Genomic DNA, 15,466 nt, shown 5'->3' on the forward strand with positions numbered 1-15,466 from the left:
TAATAATAATAATAATAATAATAATAATAATAATAATAATAATAATAATAATAATAATAATAATAATAATAATAATAATAATAATAATAATAATAATAATAATAATAATAATAATAATAATAATAATAATAATAATAATAATAATAATAATAATAATAATAATAATAATAATAATAATAATAATAATAATAATAATAATAATAATAATAATAATAATAATAATAATAATAATAATAATAATAATAATAATAATAATAATAATAATAATAATAATAATAATAATAATAATAATAATAATAATAATAATAATAATAATAATAATAATAATAATAATAATAATAATAATAATAATAATAATAATAATAATAATAATAATAATAATAATAATAATAATAATAATAATAATAATAATAATAATAATAATAATAATAATAATAATAATAATAATAATAATAATAATAATAATAATAATAATAATAATAATAATAATAATAATAATAATAATAATAATAATAATAATAATAATAATAATAATAATAATAATAATAATAATAATAATAATAATAATAATAATAATAATAATAATAATAATAATAATAATAATAATAATAATAATAATAATAATAATAATAATAATAATAATAATAATAATAATAATAATAATAATAATAATAATAATAATAATAATAATAATAATAATAATAATAATAATAATAATAATAATAATAATAATAATAATAATAATAATAATAATAATAATAATAATAATAATAATAATAATAATAATAATAATAATAATAATAATAATAATAATAATAATAATAATAATTTTTTTTTTTTTTTTTTACTTTACTTGTGGAGGAATGCGTTACGCACCATAAGGAGGTATCCATACCTCCCCGTGTGTCGGACTCACCAAGGAAAAAATGTTAAAACCTTTTGATGGCATACCGACTAAACCTCCAAAAGTGTCACGAAGAACCCCCCCCCCTCGGGACCACGGGATTGCACTTCTTCAAGAGGGGGTGCTGTTGTACGGCCCATTCTGGGCTTACGTCTTGTAGCGAGATCTTTCCTCTGCCTTTTTCGTTCCTAGGTTAGGAAGGGTAAGGTTAGGTAGGTTACGTTAGGGAGGTTAAGTAAGGATTAGGTGGAATTAGTTGGGTTTCGTTAGTTTAATATTAGTCTTTGATTAGGTGAAGTTAGGTTACGTTAGTTGAAAGTGGTTTGGTTAAATTTGGTTAGGTTAGTTGGTTAATAGGTTAGGAAAGGTTAGGAACGCGGAACTGTTCTTCTTCTCTTTTCTTATTTCTGAGGAGCTGATTTGTGTATGCACTGATCGCGTTCCAGTTGTGTTGGCTAGTAACCATCTTCTCGACTATGTTCTCTGGAGTGATGGTGCCAATGTTTGTCTCCAGTTCTTCTCTTTGTTCTGCCCATCTGCTGCAGACGAAGAAGGTATGTTGTGCATCGTCTTCTTGGGAGTCCCCGTACTGGCATGCTGGACTACTCGTTTTGCCGATCTTGTGGAGAAATGCGTTGAAGTAACCGTGTCCGGTGAGTAATTGGGTGACGTAATAATTAACTTCACCGTGTTTCCGATCTTTCCACTCAGCCACATTTCTAATCAGCCTCGCCGTCCATCGTCCTCTGCTTTCTGCGCACCAACGTTCTTGCCACTTCTGTATGGTCAGCTGCTTAGCCTCTTCTGCTGCCGCTTCCAACCCCATTTCCGCCTTTTTGTCGTAGACGTACTTCCTTTCTGTCGCTAGGAGATCGATAGGGGTCACTCCAGCGATTACAAGGACAGCTGGTTCCGACACCGTTCGATAAGAGCTTGCTACGCGTAGAGCTCCGCATCTTTGTACTGCTGCCATCTGCTTTCGGTACTTCTCTTGCTTAAGTGCGTCCGCCCATATTTCGCTGCCATACAGAAGGATGGAATGCGTTGTCGCCATCAGTAGCTTCCGCTTACTGGCCGTTGGTCCCCCAACGTTCGCCATCAGTCTGCTCAGTGATGTGGTAGTTTTTGATGCTCTTTCCGATGCTGCCTTTATTTGTTGCCAGTAGGTTAGCTTTGTGTCGAGCCTCAATCCCAAGTACTTCACTGTCGCGCTGCTTCTTATCACTTCGGCCCCGATTTGGAAGTCGATTTGTGTAGGAATCCTCTTCCTCGTCAGAAGAACTATCTCTGTTTTTTCCGTGGCTATGCTGAGTCCATGCTCTTCCATCCATGAATTTATTCGTCGCATGACCTGGTTTAGCTTTCTTTGCGCGCTATCGGTGTCTCGTGCCGTAATCACCGCGGCGATGTCGTCAGCATAGCCAACCAGGAAGGCATCGTCAGGCATCTCCATGCGTAGGATATCATCATAGGAGATGTTCCACAGGTCTGGTCCTAAGATTGATCCTTGCGCTGCACCAGATGTGACTTCCTTCCTTCGCGGACCTTCTGCGGTCTCGTAGATCAGCTCGCGATCTCTGAGATAGTCCTTCGTCATCCGTCATAATAATAATAATAATAATAATAATAATAATAATAATAATAATAATAATAATAATAATAATAATAATAATAATAATAATAATAATAATAATAATAATAATAATAATAATAATAATAATAATAATAATAATAATAATAATAATAATAATAATAATAATAATAATAATAATAATAATAATAATAATAATAATAATAATAATAATAATAATAATAATAATAATAATAATAATAATAATAATAATAATAATAATAATAATAATAATAATAATAATAATAATAATAATAATAATAATAATAATAATAATAATAATAATAATAATAATAATAATAATAATAATAATAATAATAATAATAATAATAATAATAATAATAATAATAATAATAATAATAATAATAATAATAATAATAATAATAATAATAATAATAATAATAATAATAATAATAATAATAATAATAATAATAATAATAATAATAATAATAATAATAATAATAATAATAATAATAATAATAATAATAATAATAATAATAATAATAATAATAATAATAATAATAATAATAATAATAATAATAATAATAATAATAATAATAATAATAATAATAATAATAATAATAATAATAATAATAATAATAATAATAATAATAATAATAATAATAATAATAATAATAATAATAATAATAATAATAATAATAATAATAATAATAATAATAATAATAATAATAATAATAATAATAATAATAATAATAATAATAATAATAATAATAATAATAATAATAATAATAATAATAATAATAATAATAATAATAATAATAATAATAATAATAATAATAATAATAATAATAATAATAATAATAATAATAATAATAATAATAATAATAATAATAATAATAATAATAATAATAATAATAATAATAATAATAATAATAATAATAATAATAATAATAATAATAATAATAATAATAATAATAATAATAATAATAATAATAATAATAATAATAATAATAATAATAATAATAATAATAATAATAATAATAATAATAATAATAATAATAATAATAATAATAATAATAATAATAATAATAATAATAATAATAATAATAATAATAATAATAATAATAATAATAATAATAATAATAATAATAATAATAATAATAATAATAATAATAATAATAATAATAATAATAATAATAATAATAATAATAATAATAATAATAATAATAATAATAATAATAATAATAATAATAATAATAATAATAATAATAATAATAATAATAATAATAATAATAATAATAATAATAATAATAATAATAATAATAATAATAATAATAATAATAATAATAATAATAATAATAATAATAATAATAATAATAATAATAATAATAATAATAATAATAATAATAATAATAATAATAATAATAATAATAATAATAATAATAATAATAATAATAATAATAATAATAATAATAATAATAATAATAATAATAATAATAATAATAATAATAATAATAATAATAATAATAATAATAATAATAATAATAATAATAATAATAATAATAATAATAATAATAATAATAATAATAATAATAATAATAATAATAATAATAATAATAATAATAATAATAATAATAATAATAATAATAATAATAATAATAATAATAATAATAATAATAATAATAATAATAATAATAATAATAATAATAATAATAATAATAATAATAATAATAATAATAATAATAATAATAATAATAATAATAATAATAATAATAATAATAATAATAATAATAATAATAATAATAATAATAATAATAATAATAATAATAATAATAATAATAATAATAATAATAATAATAATAATAATAATAATAATAATAATAATAATAATAATAATAATAATAATAATAATAATAATAATAATAATAATAATAATAATAATAATAATAATAATAATAATAATAATAATAATAATAATAATAATAATAATAATAATAATAATAATAATAATAATAATAATAATAATAATAATAATAATAATAATAATAATAATAATAATAATAATAATAATAATAATAATAATAATAATAATAATAATAATAATAATAATAATAATAATAATAATAATAATAATAATAATAATAATAATAATAATGATAATAATAATAATAATAATAATAATAATAATAATAATAATAATAATAATAATAATAATAATAATAATAATAATAATAATAATAATAACAATAATAATAATAATAATAATAATAATAATAATAATAATAATAATAATAACAATAATAATAATAATAATAATAATAATAATAATAATAATAATAATAATAATAATAATAATAATAATAATAATAATAATAATAATAATAATAATAATAATAATAATAATAATAATAATAATAATAATGATGATGATGATGATGATGATGATGATGATGATGATGATGATGATGATAATAATAATAATAATAACTTTTTTTTTTTTTTTTTTTTTACTTTACTTGTGGAGGAATGCGTTACGCACCATAAGGAGGTATCCATACCTCCCCGTGTGTCGGACTCACCACCAAGGAAAAAATGTTAAAACCTTATAATGGCATACCGACTAAACCTCCAAAAGTGTCACGAAGAACCCCCCCTCGGGACCACGGGATTGCACTTCTTCAAGAGGGGGTGCTGTTGTAGCGCCCATTCTGGGCTCACGTCTTGTGGCGGGATCTTTTCTTCATCTGCTTTCTTCGTTCCTAGGTTAGGGAGGGTTAGGTTAGGTAGGAAATCTTAGGATTAGGTTAGGTTTAGGTTAGATTAGTTGGGTTTCGTTAGTTTAAATTAGTCTTTATTAGGTGAAGTTAGGTGACGTTAGTAGAAGTTGGTTTGGTTAGATTTAATTAGGTTAGTTGGTTAATAGGTTAGGAAAGATTAGGAACGCGGAACTGTTCTTCTTCCATCTTCTTGATTCTGAGGACCTGGTTGGTGTATTTACAGGTCTCATTCCAATTATGTTGGCTAGTTAGCATCTTTTGGACTATATTTTCTGGAGTGATGGTGCCAATGCTTCTCTCCAGTTCTTGTCTTTGTGTTGCCCATCTGTTGCAGGCGAAGAAGGTATGTTGTGCATCGTCTTCTTGGGAGTCCCCGTACTGGCATGCTGGACTACTTGTTTTGCCGATCTTGTGGAGAAATGCGTTGAAGTAACCGTGTCCGGTGAGTAACTGGGTGACGTAATAATTAACCTCACCGTGTTTCCGGTCTTTCCACTCAGCTACATTTCTGATCAGCCTCGCCGTCCATCGTCCTCTGCTTTCTGCACACCAACGCTCTTGCCACTTCTGTATGGTCAGCTGCTTAGCCTCTTCTGCTGCCGCTTCCACTCCCATTTCCGCCTTCTTGTCGTAGACGTACTTCCTTTCTGTCGCTAGGAGATCGATAGGGGTCACTCCAGCGATTACAAGGACAGCTGGTTCCGACACCGTTCGATAAGAGCTTGCCACGCGTAGAGCTCCGCATCTTTGTACTGCTGCCATCTGCTTTCGGTACTTCTCCTGCTTAAGTGCGTCCGCCCATATTTCGCTGCCATACAGAAGGATGGAATGCGTTGTCGCCATCAGTAGCTTCCGCTTACTGGCCGTTGGTCCCCCCACGTTCGCCATCAGTCTGCTCAGTGATGTGGTAGTTTTTGATGCTCTTTCCGTTGCTGCCTTTATTTGTTGCCAATAGGTTAGCTTTGTGTCGAGCCTCAATCCCAGGTACTTCACTGCCGCGCTGCTTCTTATTACTTCGTCCCCAATTTGGAAGTCCGTTTGTGTGGGAATCCTCTTCCTCGTCAGAAGAACTATCTCTGTTTTTTCCGTGGCTAGGCTGAGTCCATGCTCTTCCATCCATGAATTTGTCCGTCGCATGACCTGGTTCAGCTTTCTTTGCGCGCTATCGGTGTCTCGTGCCGTAATCACCGCGGCGATGTCGTCAGCATAGCCAACCAGGAAGGCATCGTCAGGCATCTCCATGCGAAGGATATCATCATAGGAGATGTTCCACAGGTCTGGTCCTAAGATTGATCCCTGCGCTGCCCCAGACGTGACTTCCTTTCTTCGCTGGCCTTCTGCGGTATCGTAGATCAGCTCTCGATCCCTGAGATAGTTCTTCGCCATCCGTAGCAGATAGGCAGGAACGCGGAATCTCCATTCGAGCGAATGTAGAATATCGCTCCACCTGGCCGAGTTAAAGGCGTTTCGAACATCCAGCGTCGCCAGCAAGACGATCTCCTTCGAGTAGTGGTTTCTTTGTTGGGCAATTTGGGCTGCGTGAACTACTTCTTGTATTGCTCCGATAGTAGAGCGGCCTCTCCGGAAACCGTACTGTCTCTCTGATAGATCGCCCGAAGCTTGTACTGCTGCTGAAAGTCGTGGTTTCAAAAGCTTTTATAATAATAATAATAATAATAATAATAATAATAATAATAATAATAATAATAATAATAATAATAATAATAATAATAATAATAATAATAATAATAATAATAATAATAATAATAATAATAATAATAATAATAATAATAATAATAATAATAATAATAATAATAATAATAATAATAATAATAATAATAATAATAATAATAATAATAATAATAATAATAATAATAATAATAATAATAATAATAATAATAATAATAATAATAATAATAATAATAATAATAATAATAATAATAATAATAATAATAATAATAATAATAATAATAATAATAATAATAATAATAATAATAATAATAATAATAATAATAATAATAATAATAATAATAATAATAATAATAATAATAATAATAATAATAATAATAATAATAATAATAATAATAATAATAATAATAATAATAATAATAATAATAATAATAATAATAATAATAATAATAATAATAATAATAATAATAATAATAATAATAATAATAATAATAATAATAATAATAATAATAATAATAATAATAATAATAATAATAATAATAATAATAATAATAATAATAATAATAATAATAATAATAATAATAATAATAATAATAATAATAATAATAATAATAATAATAATAATAATAATAATAATAATAATAATAATAATAATAATAATAATAATAATAATAATAATAATAATAATAATAATAATAATAATAATAATAATAATAATAATAATAATAATAATAATAATAATAATAATAATAATAATAATAATAATAATAATAATAATAATAATAATAATAATAATAATAATAATAATAATAATAATAATAATAATAATAATAATAATAATAATAATAATAATAATAATAATAATAATAATAATAATAATAATAATAATAATAATAATAATAATAATAATAATAATAATAATAATAATAATAATAATAATAATAATAATAATAATAATAATAATAATAATAATAATAATAATAATAATAATAATAATAATAATAATAATAATAATAATAATAATAATAATAATAATAATAATAATAATAATAATAATAATAATAATAATAATAATAATAATAATAATAATAATAATAATAATAATAATAATAATAATAATAATAATAATAATAATAATAATAATAATAATAATAATAATAATAATAATAATAATAATAATAATAATAATAATAATAATAATAATAATAATAATAATAATAATAATAATAATAATAATAATAATAATAATAATAATAATAATAATAATAATAATAATAATAATAATAATAATAATAATAATAATAATAATAATAATAATAATAATAATAATAATAATAATAATAATAATAATAATAATAATAATAATAATAATAATAATAATAATAATAATAATAATAATAATAATAATAATAATAATAATAATAATAATAATAATAATAATAATAATAATAATAATAATAATAATAATAATAATAATAATAATAATAATAATAATAATAATAATAATAATAATAATAATAATAATAATAATAATAATAATAATAATAATAATAATAATAATAATAATAATAATAATAATAATAATAATAATAATAATAATAATAATAATAATAATAATAATAATAATAATAATAATAATAATAATAATAATAATAATAATAATAATAATAATAATAATAATAATAATAATAATAATAATAATAATAATAATAATAATAATATAATAATAATATAATAATAATATAATATATAATATAATATATAATATAATAATAATATAATAATATAATAATCCTCCCTGAAATAAACAATTACATGCAGCTAGATACTCTTCTTTATTGTAGTGCTTATGCTATATTAACAACATCTGGAAGGAGAATCCATGCGGAACGTGCCCAACGATCTGCACCAAAAAAAGGAGAACCTCCATGGATAAAAAGATTAAGTGACAGAATCGAAGCACTGCGAAAAGAGGCTGGTGTTCTGTCTGCATTTAATATTCAACCAAACAGCCGTAAGCTTAGAAGAAGAGCTATAAAAATCAAACAGAAGTATGTTGTACATGGTCAATATAGTGAGACTAACAATACCCATGCAGAAGCACTAGATACTATTAAGCAAAAGATCAGCTTATATGCTAAGAGGTTAAGGAGATATAAACAGTCAAAACAAAGGAGCGAAGACAATAACCTTTTCAATAGATCTCAGAAAAGTTTCTTCGATAGATACAGAGGTAAAGCTGAGAACTCTAGTCAACCCCCAAATATAGGTGTCCTAGAAAATTTTTGGTCAGGAATATGGTCATCACCCTCACAGCATAATCAATCTTCCCAACTCCTGCAGCAAAATGATGAGACCAATGAAATAACACCAATGCAAGAGTGTACGGTTTCCACTGAAGATTTTCAAATAGTGGTGAAAAGGCTTCAAAACTGGAAGGCTTCTGGTATTGATGGCCTACATAATTACTGGTTGAAATCTTTTGTTTCTCTCCATGAAACTATGAGGCGTGAAATAAACAAGTTCATACAGAACCCTTCCTGTATCCCGGACTACCTCTGTGAAGGAATCACTTACCTTATTCCAAAGGAAGATTCATACACCGAAGATCCCTCTAAATTTCGCCCAATCACCTGCCTCAACACATTCTACAAACTAACCACTTCATGTGTGGCTGAGCTAATCAATAGGCACTGTTTAAGAAATAACATCATAGCCGAACAGCAAAAAGGTTGTAGAAAAGGATCTCTCGGCTGCAAGGAACAGTTAACTATTGACGCTGTTGTTACTGGCCAAGCATGCTCAGGGCAAAGAAACTTGTTTGCGGCTTTTATTGATTATAAAAAGGCTTTTGATATGGTTCCACATAGTTGGCTGTTAGAAACTCTCCGATTGTATAAAATCAACCCACAACTTGTATCTTTCTGTGAAGTGGTAATGACAAAATGGTGTACTAAGCTGAAAGCCCAAAAATTAACGTCAAAGCTTATACAAATAAAAAGAGGCATTTTCCAAGGAGACAGTTTAAGCCCACTCTGGTTTTGTCTCTCTATTAACCCACTGTCGTACCTCCTCAATAAGAGCAAATATGGATTTGAGATAAAAAGCAGTGTCCAATCTACTAGGATAACCCATCTTATGTATATGGATGACATCAAATTGTATTCTAGTTCTGCCAACAGCTTGGAACAACTTCTCAAGATTGTCGAAAAATTCTCGAACGACATAAAAATGGAATTTGGTGTAGAAAAGTGTAAAACAACCCAAATCGTAAGAGGAAAGATGACTAAGGGATTGGATTATATAACAGCCACTGGAAAAACTATACAATCATACAATCATTAGAAGAAGGGGAATTTTACAAATACCTGGGAATGGAGCAATCTCGCAGAATAGATCACACTCTAATCAAGTCGCGTTTGAACGAAATCTTTAAGTGCCGAGTGGAACAATTGCTGAAAACCTTATTAAATTCCAGGAATATGATTACAGCTATAAACACATATGCTGTACCAATTATTACATATTCAGCAGGCATTGTTAAATGGAGTTCAACGGACTTAGAATCATTGGAGAGGAAAGTAAGGACGCTGATGACGAAGTACCGCCAACATCATCCCAAGTCAGCTATTGAACGGCTAGTAATCCCCAGAGATAAAGGAGGAAGAGGATTAATTTCAATACAAAATCTAGTCGAAAAACAGAATCGAAATCTCTTTACTTACTTTAGCGAAAAAGCACCATCATCGTCTCTCCATAGTGCTATTCTACATGCTGATGACAATTTCACCCCGGTAAACATGAAGAACACCAACCCACTGGAACAACTTACACAGTCTTCGCAACAAAATCACTTTGATAGCTGGAAAAGCAAACCCCTCCATGGAAGACATCCCAACGAGCTGTATGCGTCAAATATTGATCTGTTGGTTTCAAACTCTTGGCTTAGCTTTGGAAATTTATTCCCAGAAACTGAAGGATTTATGGTTGCAATTCAGGATCAGGTCTTGCCCACAAGAAACTATCTCAAGTTCATTGTGAAGGATCAGAACATCGTTACCGATGACTGCCGACGCTGTGGTGCTCAACACGAAACAATACAGCATATCCTTGCGGGATGCACCGTACTTGTAAGTGAAGGGTACAAACGCAGACACGACAACATCGGGAAAATTCTCCATCAAGAACTTTTAAAAAAATATGGCATACTGTCATCATTGTTGCCATACTACAAATACAACCCAGAGTCGGTAATAGATTGCCCAGCTTATCTTATTTATTGGGACCGTACAATTCTGACGGATACAAGCGTGCCGTGCAACAGACCTGATATTGTTATCTACAACAAGATGGAAAAAAACATAATCCTTGTTGATTTCGCTGTTGTCAACAACAACAATCTTGAGTCTACATATAGCACAAAGATCCAAAAGTATACAGCTTTATGTTTTGAACTCAAGGATCTATGGAGAGCAAATACTGCCATTACAATTCCGGTTATTATCTCGACGACTGGACTTGTCCCGAAAACCACAATTTTAGCATTGGAAAGACTTGGTGTCCCTAAAAGAGTTGTTTACAGTATGCAAAAGTCTGTTATCCTCGACAGCTGCCGTTTGGTAAGGGAATTTCTCGCTCTTTAAATTCATCGATTTTACCTTCAAAGCGAGGTTTTTGGAACAGCCGTGATCCAGCCAACCACAAAAAGGGCTAGAACATGGTCTATGCTCCAACAGAGCCTAATCCCTTGGCATAGCCCGGGATAGGTACTTTTCCAGCTCCATAGGAGCTGCGAATGCTAACGAAAGTCGATAATAATAATAATAATAATAATAATAATAATAATAATAATAATAATAATAATAATAATAATAATAATAATAATAATAATAATAATAATAATAATAATAATAATAATAATAATAATAATAATAATAATAATAATAATAATAATAATAATAATAATAATAATAATAATAATAATAATAATAATAATAATAATAATAATAATAATAATAATAATAATAATAATAATAATAATAATAATAATAATAATAATAATAATAATAATAATAATAATAATAATAATAATAATAATAATAATAATAATAATAATAATAATAATAATAATAATAATAATAATAATAATAATAATAATAATAATAATAATAATAATAATAATAATAATAATAATAATAATAATAATAATAATAATAATAATAATAATAATAATAATAATAATAATAATAATAATAATAATAATAATAATAATAATAATAATAATAATAATAATAATAATAATAATAATAATAATAATAATAATAATAATAATAATAATAATAATAATAATAATAATAATAATAATAATAATAATAATAATAATAATAATAATAATAATAATAATAATAATAATAATAATAATAATAATAATAATAATAATAATAATAATAATAATAATAATAATAATAATAATAATAATAATAATAATAATAATAATAATAATAATAATAATAATAATAATAATAATAATAATAATAATAATAATAATAATAATAATAATAATAATAATAATAATAATAATAATAATAATAATAATAATAATAATAATAATAATAATAATAATAATAATAATAATAATAATAATAATAATAATAATAATAATAATAATAATAATAATAATAATAATAATAATAATAATAATAATAATAATAATAATAATAATAATAATAATAATAATAATAATAATAATAATAATAATAATAATAATAATAATAATAATAATAATAATAATAATAATAATAATAATAATAATAATAATAATAATAATAATAATAATAATAATAATAATAATAATAATAATAATAATAATAATAATAATAATAATAATAATAATAATAATAATAATAATAATAATAATAATAATAATAATAATAATAATAATAATAATAATAATAATAATAATAATAATAATAATAATAATAATAATAATAATAATAATAATAATAATAATAATAATAATAATAATAATAATAATAATAATAATAATAATAATAATAATAATAATAATAATAATAATAATAATAATAATAATAATAATAATAATAATAATAATAATAATAATAATAATAATAATAATAATAATAATAATAATAATAATAATAATAATAATAATAATAATAATAATAATAATAATAATAATAATAATAATAATAATAATAATAATAATAATAATAATAATAATAATAATAATAATAATAATAATAATAATAATAATAATAATAATAATAATAATAATAATAATAATAATAATAATAATAATAATAATAATAATAATAATAATAATAATAATAATAAATAATAATAATAACAATAATAACAACAACAACAACAATAATAATAATAATAATAATAATAATAATAATAATAATAATAATAATAATAATAATAATAATAATAATAATAATAATAATAATAATAATAATAATAATAATAATAATAATAATAATAATAATAATAATAATAATAATAATAATAATAATAATAATAATAATAATAATAATAATAATAATAATAATAATAATAATAATAATAATAATAATAATAATAATAATAATAATAATAATAATAATAATAATAATAATAATAATAATACAATTGGCTACAATTTAAAATGCATATCTGACGGAAACAATAAACCAAACCCAATTATGGAGAGACAACTAAGAAACAGATTAATTAGAATGCCGCCATCCGGGGGCGCCCGGGCTGACTCTGGAGCTACCGCTGGAGTTAGCAGCATACGAGCCGGTAGTGGTGTAGCAGACACGCAGGAAATGCACACCGGGATAACCCGAAGAAATGAGGAACTGCAAACTAGTAGCAGAGAAATACCACCAAACTCTGCACCAGCTCCGACTGTTTCGCAGGCTTCAATACCTGCGACCACAAGAGCTGGACTCCGTAGACAGCGAATATCTTGGTCAACAGAAATGAACAAAGACGTAATACGCTGCCACTACAGAGCAACAAAATGCGGAAGTGATAACGCTGGATATCGAGAAAGGCAGCATACAAGTTTCATAAACTTGTATCCTTTACTTGCACAAAGACTTTCTGTCCAAAACATTGCGGATCAAGTCAGAGCAATTAAAACCAAATTATTGCTCCCCCAAATAGATCTTATAGCTATAGAAACCGAGGTATGAGAAGAAATTAGACCGAGGAATAGACTAAGTCTGGCAGTTGCAATACCAAATGACAATGGTAACGCATCTGATGTGGAACGTAGGGAGGAAGAACTAAACAGCTACCGATCATCACTAGGAGTCAATGATTTAATGTTTCAAATGGTCTATGACAAATTTGATGAAGCGGTAACCGAATTTGAAGGAATGGAACCTACAAGTAGGCCAAGGATACCAAAAGTTTATTTGAACTCTAAAATGTTTGAAATTATCAATCACCTCAATCTGATAATATCTTCACACCTGCGAGACGAAGATGATTTATGTCGTGTGCATAGCATAATCTACTGTGCTGCAGTGACAACATGTAGAATAGTTGGTATTGGAGTTGGTAATGTCCAGAGTCCTAGAGGAAGCCCAATGGAAAAACGCCCATGGCAACAAAGATTAGAGGTCAAAAAGAGCAACCTAAGAGTACAATTGGGAAGGCTTACACAATTCAAGAGAGGCGTACGGTCTAGAGATCTTTGTCGTAAGGTTGCACAAATTGTACGACCACATCGTATTGAAAACCTGACCTCATTTATAGTGGATGAAGTAATAGACAGGCTTACACAAAAACTTCAAGTACTTAGCTCTCGTTTAAAGAGATACTTGGACAGTCAAGCTAGATACATTGACAACAAAATGTTCAATGGCAATCAGAAAAAATTTTATGCAGGTCTTTCAAACCATCATGAATTTTTAAGAGAGGAAGAAGAACCAAGCAAACAAGATGTGGAAACATTTTGGGGAAATCTATGGGAACAGTCTCAAACTCATAATCTCCAATCTGTTTGTTTAGCTTCTGAAATCCAACACCCTCAAATGATTCAAGAAGAAATAAGCACCGAAGAACTAAGCGCTGCTTTGAAGAGAACCAAAAATTGGAAGTCGCCTGGCCCAGATGGAGTACAAAACTTCTGGCTCAAAAGATTTAAGAGTGCTCATGTACACTTAGCAAGAAACTTTAATGCAATTCTTTGTAGAAATGCACAATTGCCAAGGTTTCTCACAAAAGGAACAACGTATCTCATTCCTAAGAACGGAGATCTAAAAAACCCTGCCAATTACAGACCTATAACATGCTTGCCAACTGTTTATAAGACTCTTAACTCCCTAATAAATGATAGAGTATGGCATCATTGTGAGACTAACCATATTATACCAAATGAACAAAAAGGATGCGTCAGAAATTCAAGGGGATGCAAGGAACTAGTGACTATTGATGCCATTGTTACCAGAAATGCAATCCATAATCAACGGATTGTTACCAGAAATG

At 24.1% G+C, this 15,466-nt stretch overlaps 2 protein-coding genes across 2 annotated transcripts; both read left to right on the forward strand.

Annotated features, from left to right (window-relative positions):
• Window positions 1-3,468: 3,468 nt before the first annotated feature.
• LOC129907667 (GATA zinc finger domain-containing protein 14-like) lies at window positions 3,469-7,367 on the forward strand (the record flags this gene model as incomplete). Its single annotated transcript, XM_055983982.1, has 3 exons — window positions 3,469-4,305; window positions 4,639-4,884; window positions 7,176-7,367. Coding segments are annotated over 3 exons (1,275 nt in total), but the record flags the coding sequence as incomplete, so codon positions are not given.
• An 867-nt stretch (window positions 7,368-8,234) lies between these two features.
• Window positions 8,235-10,306, forward strand: LOC129907674 (repetitive organellar protein-like; the record flags this gene model as incomplete). Its single annotated transcript, XM_055983994.1, has 2 exons — window positions 8,235-8,552; window positions 8,783-10,306. Coding segments are annotated over 2 exons (1,842 nt in total), but the record flags the coding sequence as incomplete, so codon positions are not given.
• Window positions 10,307-15,466: the final 5,160 nt, after the last annotated feature.

The sequence above is a fragment of the Episyrphus balteatus genome, chromosome 1 (genome assembly GCF_945859705.1).
Source record: "Episyrphus balteatus chromosome 1, idEpiBalt1.1, whole genome shotgun sequence".
NCBI lineage: Eukaryota > Metazoa > Arthropoda > Insecta > Diptera > Syrphidae > Episyrphus > Episyrphus balteatus.